The 19,290-nt window shown below is 38.1% G+C and overlaps 2 protein-coding genes across 3 annotated transcripts in view; one reads left to right on the forward strand and one right to left on the reverse strand.

The window, feature by feature from the left end:
* The window catches only part of LOC131427642 (protein bicaudal D), a 72,940-nt gene that overhangs the window by 41,015 nt on the left and 12,635 nt on the right, over positions 1–19,290 (forward strand). Inside the window, exons 2-9 of the mRNA XM_058591024.1 lie at positions 15,214–15,579; positions 15,648–15,785; positions 15,880–16,037; positions 16,102–16,409; positions 16,478–16,671; positions 16,736–16,947; positions 17,015–17,481; positions 17,553–17,727. Coding sequence (XP_058447007.1) covers positions 15,214–15,579; positions 15,648–15,785; positions 15,880–16,037; positions 16,102–16,409; positions 16,478–16,671; positions 16,736–16,947; positions 17,015–17,481; positions 17,553–17,727 — 2,018 coding nt within the window. The remainder of the gene's footprint in view (positions 1–15,213; positions 15,580–15,647; positions 15,786–15,879; positions 16,038–16,101; positions 16,410–16,477; positions 16,672–16,735; positions 16,948–17,014; positions 17,482–17,552; positions 17,728–19,290) is intronic.
* LOC131427643 (tubulin beta chain-like) lies at positions 2,558–4,365 on the reverse strand. Of its 2 annotated transcripts, XM_058591026.1 has the most exons (3): positions 4,132–4,254; positions 3,722–4,058; positions 2,558–3,658 (listed from the first exon to the last, which is right to left on the reverse strand). In XM_058591026.1, exons 2-3 carry the CDS (start codon positions 3,974–3,976, stop codon positions 2,852–2,854), a joined length of 1,062 nt encoding a protein of 353 aa, XP_058447009.1. In that variant the 5' UTR covers positions 3,977–4,058; positions 4,132–4,254; the 3' UTR covers positions 2,558–2,851. The 2 variants fall into 2 exon arrangements, with proteins under 2 accessions (XP_058447009.1, XP_058447008.1); XM_058591025.1 differs by having other exon boundaries at positions 3,722–4,365.

Raw genomic sequence — 19,290 nt, forward strand, 5'->3', positions numbered from 1 at the left:
TTCACTCCTTCGTTGTGCTTCAGCGTGACCTTGACTCAGGATTTGGCTGCTGCGATGCGGGTAGCAAACAATAGAAATAACTGCTGCCCGAGGATAGCACAATAGCGTCTACTGTCGATACCGATACAAAACCGGTGCACAGACAGAACTCACTTGCGGGGATGCTACTTTTTATCACTTTTATTTAATGCCTATACTACAGCCTCTGCTGTGATAGACACCTTCGTCTTACCGATGTCGATTGTTAAAAAAACGCGTGTGCTCACTTCGAACATTCGGTTACGAATGATATTATTATTCTTGTCTCATATCGAATCAAAAATCTCTGAAAGTCGAATAATTGCTAATTGTTTTCGATCTTTTTTCTATATAAAAGGTAATTTCAATTCTAAAAGGTAAACAAGGCTAGGTTTTGAACACTTACAGCTCAGTCAATTTTGTTCGAGTCACTAATACTCGCCCTTATTCTGAATAACGTCGTATCGTTTTCTTCCTCGTATTTCATTTGTATTCCCCATAACGCTAGCAAAATCAAAGGTAGCGATGATTCGATCGAACCACATTCGATCGAAAAATTAATACGTCGTTATTCAGAATAAGGGTGACTATTTCACCTACTGATTGAAAAAATTTCTTCACGTCGATTGGAATGGATGAAGCCACGTATTCTTAATAACATAAAATTGAAATTTTGATCAGTACCAAGCAGTGTCTATGTTACTACCTACTACAAATTTAGGACGCTATATTTTTGTAATGGCTTTCCCTAATGGGTACGATGATTTTGAAAGAGTAATCAGTTTGGTAGCATTACATGACAGGGTCCAGTTTTGTTGACGTTGAAACTAGGTTTGACAACACTTTTTTTGGAAGCTGAGTTAGATTTGGTCTACAAGCGAAAACGACATTTCAGGAGCAGAGTTCTGATTCTGCAAATGATGAAAAGTTCTTGATTCGTGGGCTATTTGATCATTTTTGGCTGAAATTGAAGCGTAACGAACCTTACACTAATAAACATAACTGTAGGAGTATTTTTTTATAGATATTTTTATTCAGGTCTATTGGCGTACACGCTTTACGTGGCCGAATTAGCCGATTTTTTAAATAAAGAATTTTTTGAAGTGGATCTCGTTGTCACTCTTTTTCTAGGAGGAGAAGAGCTTCCATTTCCCTCCTGCGAGGGTTGAGGGGCACTTTGTTCGTGGCTCGTCTCGTCATCCATTGCCGCATCGGTGGTATTGTTGTTGGTTTCGTTGCTAGTTGCTGGAGATGCGCTTTGTTGTACATTGTTTGCAGTTGCTGGTTGGTTAGATGGTAAGCTGTTAATTGCAGCTGGTGTACTTTGTTCTATAGGGGTTACGTTGGATGGTTTCGTTGAAGGAGATGCTTCACTGTTGTTGGTGACTGTCACAGGTGTACTGGGGTTGCTTAGGGTTGGTGTGAAGGAAGCACCGTTGTCCTTTGGTATGGTTGTCTCCTTGTCCAGTTTATCACATGGCTTACCGTAGTGAACAGCTTTTTGGCAATATTGACATGTGGCCATCTGATTGTCATAGGTAACAAGTGATTTGCACGGTATTCTTGTATCCTGACCGAATGTCACATAAGAAGGTATAGGCCTCCTCAAGCGCATGCCTAACAAACGTACGCCATTTAGAATACCAGGGAAAAAATTCTTCCACTTTTCTTTTTCGATAGAGAGAATCTCTCCGTATTGGAACATAGTTTTGCGAATATATGAATCGGTGACCCTTGAGGGAAGATCAGGCACACGCACTGCTATAGCACTATCTTCCATATATACTGGAGTGTTGTACTTAATGTTCTCGTGCTCCACCTAGTGCACATTGTTGTTGTCTTTTGTGAATTGAATTGCATCCAACTCTTTATAAAACTAGATGTAAACAACATTATTCGTCTTATTGCATTGAAGTAAATGCACACGTTTAATGTCAAGATGCATTTGCTCCTTAAGCAAACCTTCAAGTTCTCGTATCGAAGGTCGAATTTTCCACTGCCTGAAGTCAACAACAATTGTATTCTTTCGTGTCGACGGTAGCTTTTGTTCGTTTGATTCACTCATTTCGAGGTCGTTCTATCGTTCACTACACAATACTGTACTTGGTTTCTTCTTTCCCGAACGTAAGCGGTTTTGTTTTATCGCCTGACTTGGATGAGATGTGAATACGAACTGAGTCAATTTTCTGTCAGTCGGCGATTGAAAGTTTAATTTCCATTTATCAAAGAACTTTGATCGGAATCAAGTGAACAATTTGAATAGTGTTTTTATACCAATGTCAGCTTTTCGTCTTTGCATTAATCTATCACACAATCCGTCTCATTATCACTTGATTCAGAAGGTTCGAAGTGACATTCGGGAAGAAAATTGGAGTCATGTGTTTCGAATGAAATAGACTCTAGTAGTAACTTATTTTACGATTTTTTTTCTTGGGATAAATGTTATTACTCATGATTTGAATCACCCTGATCATAAAATCATGAATAATTGTCATGGCTAATATAAAATGTATATTTATTAATCATAACAAAAGCATCGGATTTCTTACCGTGTAAACATTAAACCAAGTGATTATGTGAGCTCATTTTCTCGAAATCCATAATCTAATGAATTTTACAGTTTTCGATAGCAGTCGAATTTTCCATGTAGAGTAGATGATAGAATTGATGTAAGATAATCATTTCATCGCACTTCATCTCAGAGTTGTTATGGAGCAGCTTCAAAAATCGTATGCTTTATAAACACGATATAACCAGAAATTGAAGGATATAGATACATAGCTAATTAAAAAAAAACATGAACCTTTTCGATGCAATAATGCCCAATCCGATTTTAATCATCACTGAACGAGCCCCTGGTCGAGTTTGCTCCATCCGATGACGTTTCGTAAGCTTCATACTCGCTTATAAGTTCTCGCAGATTTTGTTCGGCTGCGGTAATTTCACTTTCCTCCATACCTTCTCCGGTGTACCAGTGGAGAAACGCCTTCCGGCGGTACATTATTCCGAATTGATCCAGCAGCCGCCCGAACAGTTGCGTGATGGCGGTTGTATTCGCAATGAACGTGGCTGCCATTTTCATTCCCAGCGGTGGAATGTCGCAAATGGCCGACTTCACATTGTTCGGAATCCACGGGGTGAAACAGTTGTTGTTTTTCTGCTTGATGTTCGCCATCTGTTCCTCGACGTTGCGCGTTGAAACGCGACCTCGGAATAGTGCAGCCGCCGTAAGATATCTGCCTTTCGTGGGACTACACGCCGCCATAAGATTTCTTTCGTCGAATAACTGGTAAACCAATTCCGATACGGACAACTGTTTATAGCACTGATTTTCCTTCGACGTTAGCGGAGCAATTCCAGGGACGAAGAAATGAAGCTTCCGGAAGGGAACCATGTTGGTTAATAGTTTTCGGAGGTCCGAGTTGAGTTGACCTGGGTAACGGAAGCTGCAGGTGATTCCCGCCATTGCCATCGATATGAGGTGATTCAAATCGTCCAGGTCAGGTTTGTCAATTCTCAGCGTCATCATGTTGATGTCGTAAAGAGCTTCGTTGTCCAAGCAGAAGGTTTCGTCACTACAATCGATCATTGTATTTAAAGTAAACACCGCATTGTACGGTTCGACTACGACCTCGGAAACCTAGTAAAAAATATACCAATGGAAGAAATTGATTTTCAACGAAATTTTGTGTTGAAATATTACCTTTGGAGATGGTATCACACTGAATGTGTTTATTATTTTCCGAGGATATTCATCCTTCAAATTTTCCATCAAAAGTGTACCCAATCCGGATCCGGTGCCGCCTCCAATCGAATGCACCAGCTGAAACCCTTGAAAGCAATCGCAACTCTCCACCATCTTCCGGGCGACATTCATCACCCTGTCCATCATTTCAGCGCCCTCCGTGTGATATCCGCGGGCCCAGTTATTCCCTGCTCCCAGAACTCCACTGATCATGCTTTCCGGAGAGAAGAGTTTCCCAAATCTGCTACTTCGCAATCCATTGAGGGTACCCGGTTCCAGGTCCGCAAATATGGCCCTGGGTACAAAATTACAGCAAGGAGCCTCCTCGAAATAAACGTTGATTCGTTGCAGTGGCAGGAAGTGCTTACCTACGAACTGACCGCGCTCGTTCAGGCAATGCTCGTCGCAAACCGTTTCCCAGAAACTATTCGCAATTTTGTTACCACACTGCCCAAGATGTAGGGCGACAATTTCACGCATGACTAAACACGGGGAATTTAGGTAATTTTGATTTTGGCCAAACAGGTATTTATGGATTTTTGAGAGAAATTTTGTAATGCCACATGTAAAACTCGACGGCGCCTACTTTATGAAAAATAAAGTGTTTTTTGAAACCATTAAAATTAGATTTTTTTCATGACATCACCAATGAACAAGCATTCATCGAGGAACACATTTCAAACGATCATCTTTACACTTCGCAACTGGACACTTTTATTCAATAAATCTTTAAGACAAACCGAATCGAATCGTCAACAAATGTTTTTAAACTCTATTTAGGCGAGATAGATCGTTAACGGTCTCATCCGTCTGTCAACAGACAATCAAACAAAAAACTCTATTTAAAAACAGTACTGTTGAACTGTCAAAATGTGTTCATTCGATTTAGGTTCACCTCACCGGGGATTAAAAAAAACATTTCATTTCACAATTTCATATCTCGTAAAAGTGTTATTTTTTATTGCTATTAGACTCTGATGAGGCCGCGGGGAATATCCCCGAGGGCGAACCCAGGACAGCTTCACTTGCAGTTATTATTTATTTTGGTTTGCAAATATTTTATGCCAAACCTGGACGTTTTGACCAAAGTCACCTTGATCTGCAAGATTCAAAATGATATCCATCGAAGTTGTGATTGGCGATGGTTAGGGATAGAATATAGAAGGGTTTCTTTCCAAACTCCTCAATAATAAACGTGTATCGCTTTTTTTATGATTTCTCAAAAGTTTGTAAGCCGAAACTCTTAGAATTACATTAAACGTGGAGATCTTATGTTATGAGAATTTTATGCAATGCTAGGGTAACCGACAACAAACAACAATGTCGATTTCGGAAACTTTAAAGCTTTTTCAACTCCCATCGAGTCGAATTTTTCCAAAACAACAAAACATTGCGAAATGACACTATATCTCGACGTTTCAGATAATTGTAAGGTAAAAACATTTTTTTTCCATTCCGGAAATTTCATGTACATCCCCAGCCCCCTCCCCCAACCCCAACCTTTTCAAACTTTGACCACCGGACGGTTCCTCTTACCCATACCCGACTCAGCTCTAATTTCAAAATTAAACTTTTGAGCACTACCGCTTAACGAAATCAGAGATGACCCTGAAATATTGGCACCTTAATAATTAATATATAGAAGCTGCAACAATCTGTCGAGAGGAGAGAGCAATTGAAGGAAAATAAGAAGCATGAGTGTATTGAATGAGAGGAATACACAAAGCTTCAACTTGTGATGTGATGTGATGTGAAGTGAAGCCACCATCAGTTCAAGGACTTGCCAGTGGATGCGGGTAGACTTACAGTAGCCCCGATATGACTCATCCATTCACCTTCTTACTATAGCTGTTACCGAAAAGCGAACAAAAAGGGTTGGGCGGATACGTAAGTAGAGTCACTTACTCGTATTCCGCGGGAATAAAAGATGCTCTTCCAACCATAATATCCAGTGCATGGATGAAGCATATCGCTATACATGCTTGAACCCGCCTGATGGTTTGTTTGAGAAGGGCGCGTCAGACTCATTTCAAACCTTCAGAAGGAAACAAGTTTCCTTCAAGTGACTTGGGCTGGCTATCCACAATCCCTCGTCCAGTCATCAATTCGTCCGATGCCCTGATGCTCCCTCCCCTTTACGCCCCCGTGCAAAATGTTTTATATTGATAAATACAATGAAACATAGTGTAATGAAATTAATATAACATAAAATGATATAATAGATTACAAAATAATATAATATAACATAATATAATATAATATATTTTAATTTAATATAATATAATACAATGATATAAAATAACATTTAATGTAGTGTCAGTTATGCTCTTCTATCTTCGCAATACTGCAGGAAGTAGAATATTTCTCTTCTAATAACAATAATAATATCCACATCTATAAAAATAATATATGTTATTATTATTGATGACAAATTAATAATAATAACAATAAATATAATAATGAAAATAACAATAAAAAACAATATAATATAGTACAATGAATTATATAATAAATAATAGCATAAATAAAATGATATGTTGCGATATGCTATGATATTATATTACTTGAATTTATATGTCATTTCTCATCCTCTCATTCTGCCATCAACGCATTCCATCGACCATTTGTCACCACAGACACACGTGTAGGCATGAAACAGGAACCAGTGAGGACCAAGCTCACCTAGTGACGACCTTGATAGTTAGTTAAAAGATTACTTTAAAAATGATAACTTACAAGGAAAACAAATTCATATTTTGCGCAGAGGTACGTAGTACTACTCATAATAAACCCTATAATATAATATAATATAATACAACATAATGCAATACAATATAACATAATACAATAGAATACAATATAATATGATATAATGCAATGCAGTATAATACCATACAACATAGTATATAATAACATAAAATAGTGTAAGACGATAATATATGAAATAATATGCTATGATACAATATAACAGGTAATGTCGCAGTGTAAGTTACGCTCTTCTAATAATAATAATAATAATAAAAATAATAATATTAATACATGATGTAATAAACAACACAATTGTATGTTGTAATATACTATGATAAACACTGCACTTTAGGATGGGCTTCAACCTACAAGCCATTTCGCACCCTCTCATTCTGCTACTAACGCAGAAGGCGATAGCACCCAGTCGACGCCGTTCTATTGACCAAATGTCATCATAGACGCTCGGGGAGGCATGAGATAGGGACTTGTGAGGACTTAGTTATCTCACCATTTGACGACCTCCCTACCCTTTACGACCCCGTGCAAAATGTTTTATATTGAAAAATACAATGAAACATAGTGTAATGAAACTAATATAACATGAAAAGATATAATAGATTACAAAATAATACAATATAACATAATATAATATAATATATTTTAATTTAATATAATATAATACAATGTCATACAATATAATATAATATATCATAAAACAATATATAAAATAATATTTAGTGTAGAGTGTCAGTTATGCTCTTCTATCTTCGCAATACTGCAGGAAGTAGAATATTTCTCTTCTAATAACAATAATAATATCCACATCTATAAAAATAATATATGTTATTATTATTGATGACAAATTAATAATAATAACAGTAAATATAATAATGAAAATAATAATAAAAAACGAATCTAATATAGTACAATGAATTATATAATAAATAATAGAATGAATAAAATGATATGTTGCGATATGCTATGATATTATATTACTTGAATTTATATGTCATTTCTCATCCTCTCATTCTGCCATCAACGCATTCCATCGACCATTTGTCACCACAGACACACGTGTAGGCATGAAACAGGAACCAGTGAGGACCAAGCTCACCTTGTGACGACCTTGATAGTTAGTTAAAAGATTACTTTAAAAATGATAACTTATAAGGAAAACAAATTTATATTTTGCGCAGAGGTACGTAGTACTACTCATAATAAACCCTATAATATAATATAATATAATATAATATAATACAACATAATGCAATACAATATAACATAATATAGTAGAATACAATATAATAAAATATAATATAATTATATAATATAATATGCTATGATGCAATGCAGTATAATACCATAATAACATAAAATAGTGTAGGACGATAATATATGAAACAATATGCTATGATATAATATAACAGTAATGTCGCAGTGTAAGTTACGCTCTTCTCATAATAAAAATAATACTAATAATACATGATGTAATAAACGACAGAATTATATGTTACAATATACTATGATAAACATTGCACTTTAGGATGGGCTTCAACCTACAAGCCATTTCGCACCCTCTCATTCTGCTACTAACGCAGAAGGCGATAGCACCCCGTCGACGCCGTTCTATTGACCAAATGTCATCATAGACGCTCGGGGAGGCATGAGATAGGGACTTGTGAGGACTTAGTTATCTCACCATTTGACGACCAGGAATACACAAAGCTTCAACTTGCGCAGAAATGGTGATGATTTGTCAGCAATGCTACCAATTTCCATTAGTTCATATCTCATTGCTAACTAAAATTGTGTCGTAATTTTATCATCAACTGCATATTTGCTGTCGTATGTACGCGGAAGTGATGACATTGTAAGGGAACACGTATCCACCGGGTGACGCCAATCGAGTCCATACTTTTTCTAACTTAACAGGCTGTTTTGATGCTTGGTTTAGTGTTTATATGACCAAATAGGGATCTCTCAATGAAATACCAATGTAATAAGGAAGAACGAATTAGTTAGTCTGAGCAGGATTCGCTGGTTTGTCGAGTATGTAACTAAAATAAATGACAATGAAATCAAAAAAATTTCGATTGAACGAACTTATTGTGATGTAGAGAAATATATTTAGCGCAGTTTCATACTTCGAAATGCCACATTTGCAGGAGATTTTTTTTTCCCAATTTTGACTACCAGGGTTTCTTAGTGTTTCAATTTGGTAGTTTCTATTAGACTTTCCCTTCGTTCAACATACGTATTGAAAAATATGTATTCTTAATTTTTCGAGAGAACTCTTTCTTATCAATTTCTTTTAGTATCTAAGAATTGAACTATTTTACTAAGTTAATTTTCTTTTTACATGTTATTTATAATCTTCAGTTTTACAATTTGATTGATAAAAAAACATCCCACGCGAAAATTCATTAAAATTACTATATTAGGAATGAAATACATCTGCCTCACTGCCTTTATGATATGTTGAATAAATAAGAACGTAAATATTTGATCTGATTAATCATTTCCTATTTGATAACAGGTTATAGATCGTCAGTTAGATTACTCGTCACACTTCACACTACTACAAGAAAAACCAAGGATTTTTTCCGGCAGGTTCGCAGATAAACTTATTTGAATATATTGGTTTTAGAGTAGGTTTCAAAATATTTTTTCATCGCGCTTTATGTTAATTTTTGGTTCTACAATGAATTACTATGAATTATGTATAGACAAAAGTAGAAAAATTGACAGATGAATGATGTGACAGATCTCCTCTAGTTTTACTAGTTCTAGAAGTTTGTCGTTCCGTACACCGTATTTTCTATTGAGATGTAATGAAAAGTTTTGAGTGGGTGTGTATGCACAGTGAAAATGATTTGCTTCTTCCAAGTATCATCATTTTCAGCTGAGCTCAACTGCGTTCAACTTGCGCAGGTTTTCAATGATTTAACCTAACGAGATTTATCGGCCGGAATCGGTCCGTTCCTCTATCATGACATTATAAAACAGAAAAAACTTTCTGTGATATTACATTGGTGGAAAAACAACGATTTTCTTAAAAATCTGTATAAAATCAGTATTTTTTGCAAAATCCGTATGAAATTCAGTAATTTTTTCCAATGTACTTGAAAATCAGTAGAATACTGAAAAATCCGTATATCTGGTAACCCTGGCACAGACCCGTTTTTATTATTTTTACGTTTCGTCTTTGACCTATCAGTGCAGATCAGTTCAAATTGAACTGCTTAGTGCTAAACTCGGCAGTTCAATTTGAACCGCTAAGCAAACGTAAAGTTTCTGCTATTTACGGAACACTTTTTGATTTGCAACGGAGTGCAATGTCTTTTCTGACGTGTCGAACGAAAACATGTTTTCGACTATTTCTGGCCGATGCAGGTTTGGTCATTTAGGGGTTAGCCAAATTTTGTGCTAGGGCACATAAACGTTTTTATTATTTTTACGTTTCGTCGTTTTTCTGTAAATAGCAGAAACTTTACGTCTGCTCAGCGGTTCAAATTGAACTGCCGAGTATAGCACTAAGCTGTTCAATTTGAACTGCTCTGCACTGATGAGCCAAAGACGAAACGTGAAAAAAATAATAAATGAAAAATATGGTTTAAAGCAAAATTTCACAAAGAATCTGCCAAAAGGCAACTCAAAATTGTATAACTTTATCCAAAATAACCGGAATTTGAATGTCAAGTGAATTCCATAAACTTGTCATCATTTTCTATATTGCACGCGCGCTATGGTGTGAGAAGTTCACAGTGGGTTCGGTGGCGTTATATTGTGAGCAAAAAATAACAACGAGTTGAATACTATAAAATGGGTATCATAAGAAATCGGTCATTTTCTGAGGCCAATGACGTTTATAATGCTAGTAATGTCCAACTCTGATTAGCTCAATGCATTGATATTGCTTTGTTGTGTAATATCACATAATATATATTACATCAGATTGTAGCAAAACTTAAAATTTAACCTAGGCAGGCTACTGAATGAAGTGACCACAAGTCAAGTATTATCGTTCATTTAGAACATTGAAACATATAACATTATTTGTTACATTTTCCTAGTCTAGTGAATGTCTAGTAATTTCAACAGTTTTTCAATCGATAATGAAATTCGACCGCGCTCTATCATGCGACGAATTACTATTTGGTTCTGGTAAAGATACCGAAATATTTTGTCGAGTACGCAAAATGTCTGTGCCTGTGTTTGTATGTATGTGTGCATATAACAAAAATGTGCACTCGATTTCCCCAGACCGATTTTCACAAACTTAGATTCAAATGAAAGCTCACTTGGTCCCATTGGTTGCTACTGAATTTTACCCGTATCGAACTACCGGTTCGGGAGAAACGGGGTGAAATATGCAAAAAATGAATGAAAAACACACTCGATTTTTTCAAAGACCACTCAACCCATTTTCTTCAACTTAGATTCAAAAGGTCTCATAGTCCTATAGGTTCCCATTGAATTTCATCAAGATCCGGAGTTACGGGGCAAAATGTGCACTCGATTTTCTCAGAGATCACTCATCCAATTTTCGCAAGCTTAGGTTCAAATGAAAGGTCTTACAACCCCATATAACCCTACCGAATTTCATCCGAATAAGATTTCCGGAAATCACTCCAATTTCTCAGAAACGGTCAGACCGATCTCCGCAAACTCAGATTTAAATTAAAAGTAACGGGTGTTTTTAGGAGGTTTGTTTTTTCAATCGCGATTACTGTATTGTCTGAAAGTTTTTATGACAGTGTAAAGTGACGTCCCTATTCAGTATTGTTTGGCAAATCATCATGAATAGGGGAGCAATCCAGAGCAACGCTTCAAATTTTGGAAATTTATTTTCAAAATCAGTGTTCAATTTAAACTGTTTATAGCGTAAAATTCTCTTCAGTGAGTCGATTTCCTCAAATTCAAACTCAAATAAAAGGGTCAACGTCTATAAGAATAGACTGCTATTGACCTTTATTCGGATCTCACTCCGGGCTCCGGAACAACAGGGCGAGATGCGTTTAAAATTATAAACCGGAACATACTGAGTCGCGCGCGAATAATACCAATGCTGAAATTTTTACTAACAAATATCCTTCTCCCATGACACTTGTGGAGTGCGCAGTAGTATATACGGCCTCTAGTAACAACAAGTGTTGGACTAACATTTCTTCCCATTCCTTAGCCGATCTACGTTCGGGCCTGGCCGGCGCCGGTACTGATCAATGAATACCAGAAGATGTACATTGAAGGATGTTTTACCAGTCCCAGGTCGCATCATCTAGGAACTCCCGGCACAATTTCAGCTAGTCCCGATCAGTAACGGAATAGAAACCAGGGGTGGTTGCTCTAGCTCAAGCTCAAGCTTATTAAATATTCAAAGAAATATTATATGGAAAATTCTCTCTATGGAAAAATAAGTGAGGAAGAACCCCGGTATTCTGAATGGCGCACGTTTGTAACGCATGCGCTTAAAGAAGGCTATACCTTCTTATGTGACTTTCGGTCAGGATACGAGGATTCCGAGTAAATCACTTGTAGCCTACGACAATCAGATCAGATGGGCACCTGCAAATATTGCAAAAACGCTGTTCACTACGGTAAGTCTTGTGACAAAGAAGACATCTTCACCGAAGGACTACGGTGCTTTCTGTACACCGGCCCCAAACGCCTGGACAAACAAAACGTTATAACGATTTTCCCGCCAGCAACAGCGACACCGAAACAATGGACGAGATCCTGCAGTAAAAAAAATAATTTCTATTATTGTTCAACATCCACGTTAAGCTTAAGGGCAAGCGAACCGAATAAAATTATACAATAAAAAAAATTAAAAACTGTATTGGTCTGATCTAGCATTTTGCCACTACACTCGAGACATGTTGCGGTGATATTGAGTCAACAGAGTAAATTTTGGTCCAAGAACCACCAAATTCTCCAGGCTCAATTGAAAATAAAAATTATGAGGACGAAACTTCGCAAACATCCCGAAACTATTGAAACAGAGCTGGAGTTGAACAGAAATATTGTGAAAACAGCTTAAATACAGGAAAACTAGCTGTGCAAAATTTGGCGGGCGGAGTGAAAAGGAAGGAGTGATCATTCGGAACGGGAGATGAAATTGAACAAAACGATTTTTGTAAATCGTTGCTCATCCGAAGTGAGAAAAGAACAAAATTCGATAATCTGTTTAATTTTTATTTAGTGAATAGGAGTGTGCCATTTTTATCGAATACACCCTTTAAAATCAGAGAGATGTAGATACGACTTTTAATATAGAATCTTAGTTCTACGCCACATATTTACATATATTTGCTGAATAAAAACTGTCCCAGAAAGTATGAACGCAACCAAAAACCGCTGCAATTTCGCAATGGTTCAGAATCTGTCAATTTTTATGGAGCGTTCTGTTGTTTACACTCTTCTCTAACCACTTGTGCAGTTGTTTATTCGTTTTCATTAGTTTGTTTCGAAATGCGTGGACTTTCAGCAGAACAACGTCGAAAAATTGTATACAAATGGTGCACAGAACGCGGACTGTCACTGAGAAAGGTAGCAAAAATGGAAGGAGTAAGTGAAAAAGCCGAGCGAAATGCAATCAGGAAGTTCGGTGAAGATAACACCTTTGAGGATAAACCGAAAACGGTTCGAAAAAAAGGTCCTGATATCCCTCAGTTGGATAAACGTATACTGAAGGCGTTCGAGCAAAAGAAGGAGGTTTCAGTTCGGGATGTGGCCAAAAAAGTGGGTACTTCGAAGTCAAATTTTCTTCGTGTTGAAGAACGTTTGAATCTTCGAACAAACAGAAACAGCAGAAACAACCAAAACGTAGTCCGAAACAAGAAGCATCGATCAGGCCGAGGGTTCTGTACAATACAATTCTTGCTGGAAATTTGAACTGCATAATCATGGACAACGAAACCTACGTGATAACTCGATTACAAATCCTTGCCGGGACCACAATATTATACGGTGCTAGAAGGGCAAGTGTTAAACCAGTCCGAGACATCGATTGAAGTCGAAAAATTTTGTAAGAAAGCTATGGTCTGGCAAGCAATATGTGCTGCGGTAAGATTTTGAAACCCTCCATCTCCACTGCTTCAATGAACAGCGAAATATACATCAAGGAATGTTTACAAAAACGACTTCTACCCATGATTCGAAGCCACAAGGATCCTGTTGTCTTCTGGCCAGATTTTGCTTCTTGCCACTACTCGAAATCAACGGTAGAATGGTATACTACCAAAAATGTCACTCTCGTCCCAAAAAACATGAATCCACCAAATTGCCCACAACTTCGACCAATTGAGGAATTTTGGGCATTACCGAAGGCACATCTTAGGAAACATGTCTCGGCAGCCGAAACCATTCAACAGCTCGAAATAGATTGGAAAAAAGTGTCAAAACTTGTCGCCAAGAAGTCTGTACGGAATTTATTGAGGAACGTTCGCAAGAAGGTGCGCCAGTTAGTCTACAATGGCTAAGTAGCAAATGTTTAGAATAATATTCTGTTCAGTTTTTGCAATGACTGAGCGGAAACATATATTGGAGAAGCCAAATGAAAGAAAAACCAACAGAAAAGATGAATTTTTGGAAAAAGATACGCTCAGAGACAGGACTCGAACCTGCGTTCTTATGCATTCCGTGCATACGCGCTACCATTTCGCCACTCCGATCTTGTTTTAGTCACTCTAAAACGCGAAACAGACATAGTAGAAACGTACATCGAACAGGGTCTACATCCTGGCCGTCACCCGACCGATACCTTCTATCCAAACATCTTCTCTGTTCATCAAACACTAGTCCTCTCGCTTTATACCTATTTCTCCGATCAAGCATTGAGTAGGAGAGTGTATTTATAATCGCTTGTCACCTTCTTTTAATGGTGCCAGTCGCTGGCTGGACATCGTCAGCGACAGACCCCTATGAAGGTTGTATTGATTGTCTGCCCTTTCCTAATAGAAGCAGAATATTCTGTTGCTGTAGTCTAATATTATCAGTATATCGAATAAAATACGAATATCTAACACTTGTGAATTATTTACAGCGAAATCAAAGTGCGTCCATAGTTTCTGGGACAGTCTTTAAAATATAGATTTAACTGGACAGCCCTGATTCCATGATGAACTGTTTTTCATTAAATTCGAATACGCCTTAAAATGGTTTGTTCTCTCGAGTAATCCTTCCATTATCCTGTTTGAATATGCAAATTTTCTGCTCTAGCAAAATGTAAATTATTCATGCACATCAAAGTTAAGCATTGTCAATCCTAAAAATCCAAGCACTATTTCACAAAACCAGCTACCGGCAACATGCACAATCTCTATTTATAAGCAGCAAATTACACACAGTGCATTTGACAAACGTGAAATGTATCTCCTCCCCGCATGCTAGAATCCTTTTGTGATTGCATCCTTTTTTTTCTACCTTTCCTTTCAAGAGCTATCTGCAAGTTGCAGAAGAGGGAGGGTGTAGGCTATTAGCAAGTACGATTGAGAAGGCGTCGAAGCACATGCTCTACCTTTTCATTAAGTGATAAACCGTTCCAGTTGTGTAAGAACTATCCAGCGGAAGCATTATTCCGGATATCAAGTGGAAGAACATTCATCATCAACATCATCGTTATTTCACAAACCGTTGTCCTAGCGGAGAAATGCGCAACTCATGTGTTCTGTTTTTTTTCCGTTTATGTTATTTTCCTACAGGCACTACAAAAGTTTCAAAAGACACAACAAGTTACCACAAAGAGTGGCATCGAACAAGAGGATGCCCTGCTCAACGAGTCCGCCGCGATGGAAACCTCGCTCAATCTGCAAATCGTGGACCTGGAAAATGAAACCAAACAGCTGCGACATGAGCTGGAGCGTGTGACAAACGAACGGGACCGAATGCTCCAGGAGAACTCCGAAATTGGTCGCGATAAATCCGGAGCAGAAGCCGAAAGGGCTCGATTGAAAGCTGAACTGAAAGACATGAAGTACCGGGAAACCCGAATGCTCAGTGATTACAGTGAGTTGGAGGAGGAAAACATTTCGCTTCAAAAGCAAGTGTCCAGTTTGAGGAGTTCTCAGGTACTGTATCTATTACCATACAAATGTTCCCGGCATCCAAAGCTAACACTTGATTCCATTGATTTTAGGTCGAATTTGAAGGTGCCAAACATGAAATCGGAAGGCTTTCAGAAGAAATTCAGCTGCTGAACTCACAAGTGGAGGAGTTGGCCAGTCTGAAGAAAATAGCCGAAAAGCAGATGGAAGATGCATTAACCGCGTTGCAAGTAATTCTCATTTAGATCTACTGATATTTCATACCCATCGTTTTTTGTTACATTTTCGCTACCACCAATCAACAAACAATCGCTTCCATTGTAGATTGAACGTGAAAATAAATATGCACTGAAGAAGGAGCTTGATACACATATCAATCGGGAATCGATGTACAACATTAGCAATTTGGCAATCAGTATACGGGGAATGGAGGAGAGTACACTGAATAGCAGTGATTGTGAAGATGATATTCCCGCACTGAAGTATGGACGTTGCACGGCACTGCCCCGTACTAACATACTTATATAGCTTTTTTTCGCATCACAGAGACTCAACACTGAAACGGTTGGAAACCTTGGAAGCGGAGACGGCCGATTTGAAATCACCGGACGGTACCAAAGTGGATCTGTTCTCAGAGATTCATCTGAATGAGTTGAAGAAACTCGAAAAGCAGCTGGAATCCATGGAAAACGAAAAGATATGCCTGACCGCTAACCTGCGCGATGCTCAGCAGAATCTGGACAAGAGTCAAAACGAACTCCAGAATTTCATGGCTAAACTTATGTTATTGGCAGCACACGTGGATGCTTTACAGAACCTTAAGAAACAAATTGCCGCCGAGGATAAATTTGCGAGTAAGTATCACATCAAATTTCTTTCGAACATTTACCGATGAATTTATACCAAATTCTTCTTCCCACAGACGTGTCCAATAACAAGGACAAGGTAATGAACGACAAACTGAATGAAGCTATTATGATGTATTCCAACTGGTTTGCGCTCAGTGCAAAGGAAATCGATACGCTAAAGGCAGATCTAGTCGATCTACAGAAAGGTCTCAACTGTTCAGATGCCATGGCAGTGCTGCGAAATGAGATTACGAATCTGAAAAATAAGGTCTCTCTCTGAATTGATTGTCAACATATGTTCTCGCGACAATAATTCAATCATTTTTTTCCAGTTACTTTCCTCTGAGCAAAAATCACTCGATCTGCACAGCGATGTGCAGGTACTAACTACCTTGTCGCAAAACGCTGGTCAGAGTCTTAATTCTACTCGCAGCAATCTAGTCTCGCTGAGTGACGATCTTGCTCAGCTGTATCATCTAGTTTGCACCGTCAATGGCGAAACTCCTAACCGTGTCCTACTGGATCACAAAAACGATGATTTGAGGTTTGTTTGTTTTTCGATGAAATAGTTGGGAGGCAAAATCTTGTTAATCTTATCATTTCATCCATAGCTTTGATAACGATTCGTTATCTGCAATTCAATCGCAGCTAAAGTCTGACATCTTGACCTCTCGGCCACATGTTTTCGAGGACCTGCAAGCGCTGAGCGATGCCGTCGAGATCAAGAAGTACGTTGACACTATCAGCGATCAAATAAAGTACCTCAAGACGGCTGTCGAGCACACAATCGAGCTCAACAAAGACAAGGTGTCCGATGTTGCTGCTGGTGACAAGGATGCGAAGGAGGAGATTGCTGATCTGCACGAACAGATCATTAAACTGAAGAGTCTATTGTCGACGAAGCGAGAACAAATCGCTACTCTAAGAACCGTACTTAAATCTAACAAGAATACAGCTGAAGTGGCGTTAACAAACCTCAAGTCCAAGTACGAGAACGAGAAGCTGGTAGTAAGCGACACCATGTCGAAGCTACGAAATGAGCTGAGGATCCTGAAGGAAGATGCTGCCACTTTCTCCAGTAAGCCCGATTTCGGTGGCCTCTGATTGGTGGCAATAACCGTAAATCAATTTTTCTGTTTTTGTTTTTAGGTCTACGCGCAATGTTTGCCGCCAGATGCGAAGAATACGTGACACAGGTCGATGAGTTGACTCACCAGCTATCGGCTGCCGAAGAAGAAAAGAAAACTCTCAACCAACTACTCCGATTGGCTGTGCAGCAGAAACTGAGCCTTACCCAGAAACTGGAAGAACTGGAAATGGATCGGTGAGTGATTATTATTTATTTGCTGGTTTTTAAATGACCCCGTACAGTCCAACAAGTCTAACACAAAAGTAGCTCGTGAGCAATAAAAAATAAACCCTCCTTGATAATGGAGCGGGATGTCTTAATCGAGCCAATCTCGAGTAGAAACTTATCTAGCTGCCCAAGTAGTAATTGCAACTTGTTAAAAATTTTCAAGTTGCACAATTAGTTCGCAATGATTCTTTTTGTTCTATATGTTAGAAAAGTTGTAGCACCCGTATTCTTATCGATTTTGCAACTCACCATTTTATAGTTACACATAATTATGTTGAGAAAATATGATTGATTTGTTAGGTTTGATTTCAGATCTTAGTTCAGATTATTGCTTATAAAACCTACATCTGACATGTTCTAAAAACAATCGATTCATATAACTTGTGTAATGTTTTCCTTCGCAGATTTTCAGTAAACGTATATTACTATTGGAAAACTTACCGAGATGTTCAATAAGTTGCATAGTAATTGCTGACAACAGTTTCAGAAACATGAACTTGTTGCATTACATAAAAGCAAAATTGCTCTCTTGCATGGACATGATCCAACAACAACGGCTGCTCGGCCACCAATAGGAAATTGATCTTCAATGTCAACTTCTCTTTTTAAGCAGCCTAGCTGGTCGTGTAGTGTCGGTAGCGGTTCTTAACTGGTTAACAATAACACTACGGTCCATCTGTCTCGGTGGTATAAGTCCACCAAACAGATAAGCCGTGTGGCATCCGGCGGAATTATTTCAACCAAGAATTGATCCACTGGTTTCCTGTTCCATGTCGTAAAAGGCCACTAAAACGGGAGCTCGCCAGTCATGTATTTCCGCGTCGATGACTGAATGACTGGAGGAGCCTTAAAAAGACAGTCGTAAATGGAACATTTGCGGCTTTGCTCTTGCGGAACTCGAAATTACGTGTCTCTGTTGGATTGACTAATTGAAAGCATAGACAGAAAATATGTCTATTTTTTATATCTTTTTTTTACCCCGGCTTCAACCATTTCGGTCATTCAGCGGGGAGCTAGTGAAAATATGTCTATTTCGCTTATAACCGGTATTTGCCGAGCGATGACTTCATATTCTTCACATTGTATGAATTCCAGTGGATCTAATGCCATCAATAGTAAGTTCATTTCTATTTTTCTGCTCTCATACAATACTAAGTTGTTTATAGTACTAGTTCATCATGCTGCCAAGCAAAGTGTGATATCCTATATAATATTTCTTATCTCTCTTGAACACTGACGATTACGGGTCGTTTGTTGGTTTTGCAAAGCAAAAAGCTTTTGGCAAGGCTTGTTTTGATGGCTACGTAATTCACTCAAGTATCTGAATGTCAAATGCGGGATGATGTAACTATTGCAGCTTCCTCATACGAGACAGAAAATTAAAATTCGGATGCTGGAAATAGTCAGTCATCAAATATTTCGGACGAGTTGGCTCGAGATGGTACCACGAATGAAATATCCAGCTTTAACACTGTCAACTAGTTGGATAAAGCACAGGACGTTTTTGGACTGCATCTAAACATGCCAGAT

Source organism: Malaya genurostris, chromosome 2 (genome assembly GCF_030247185.1).
Source record: "Malaya genurostris strain Urasoe2022 chromosome 2, Malgen_1.1, whole genome shotgun sequence".
Taxonomy (NCBI): Eukaryota; Metazoa; Arthropoda; class Insecta; order Diptera; family Culicidae; genus Malaya; species Malaya genurostris.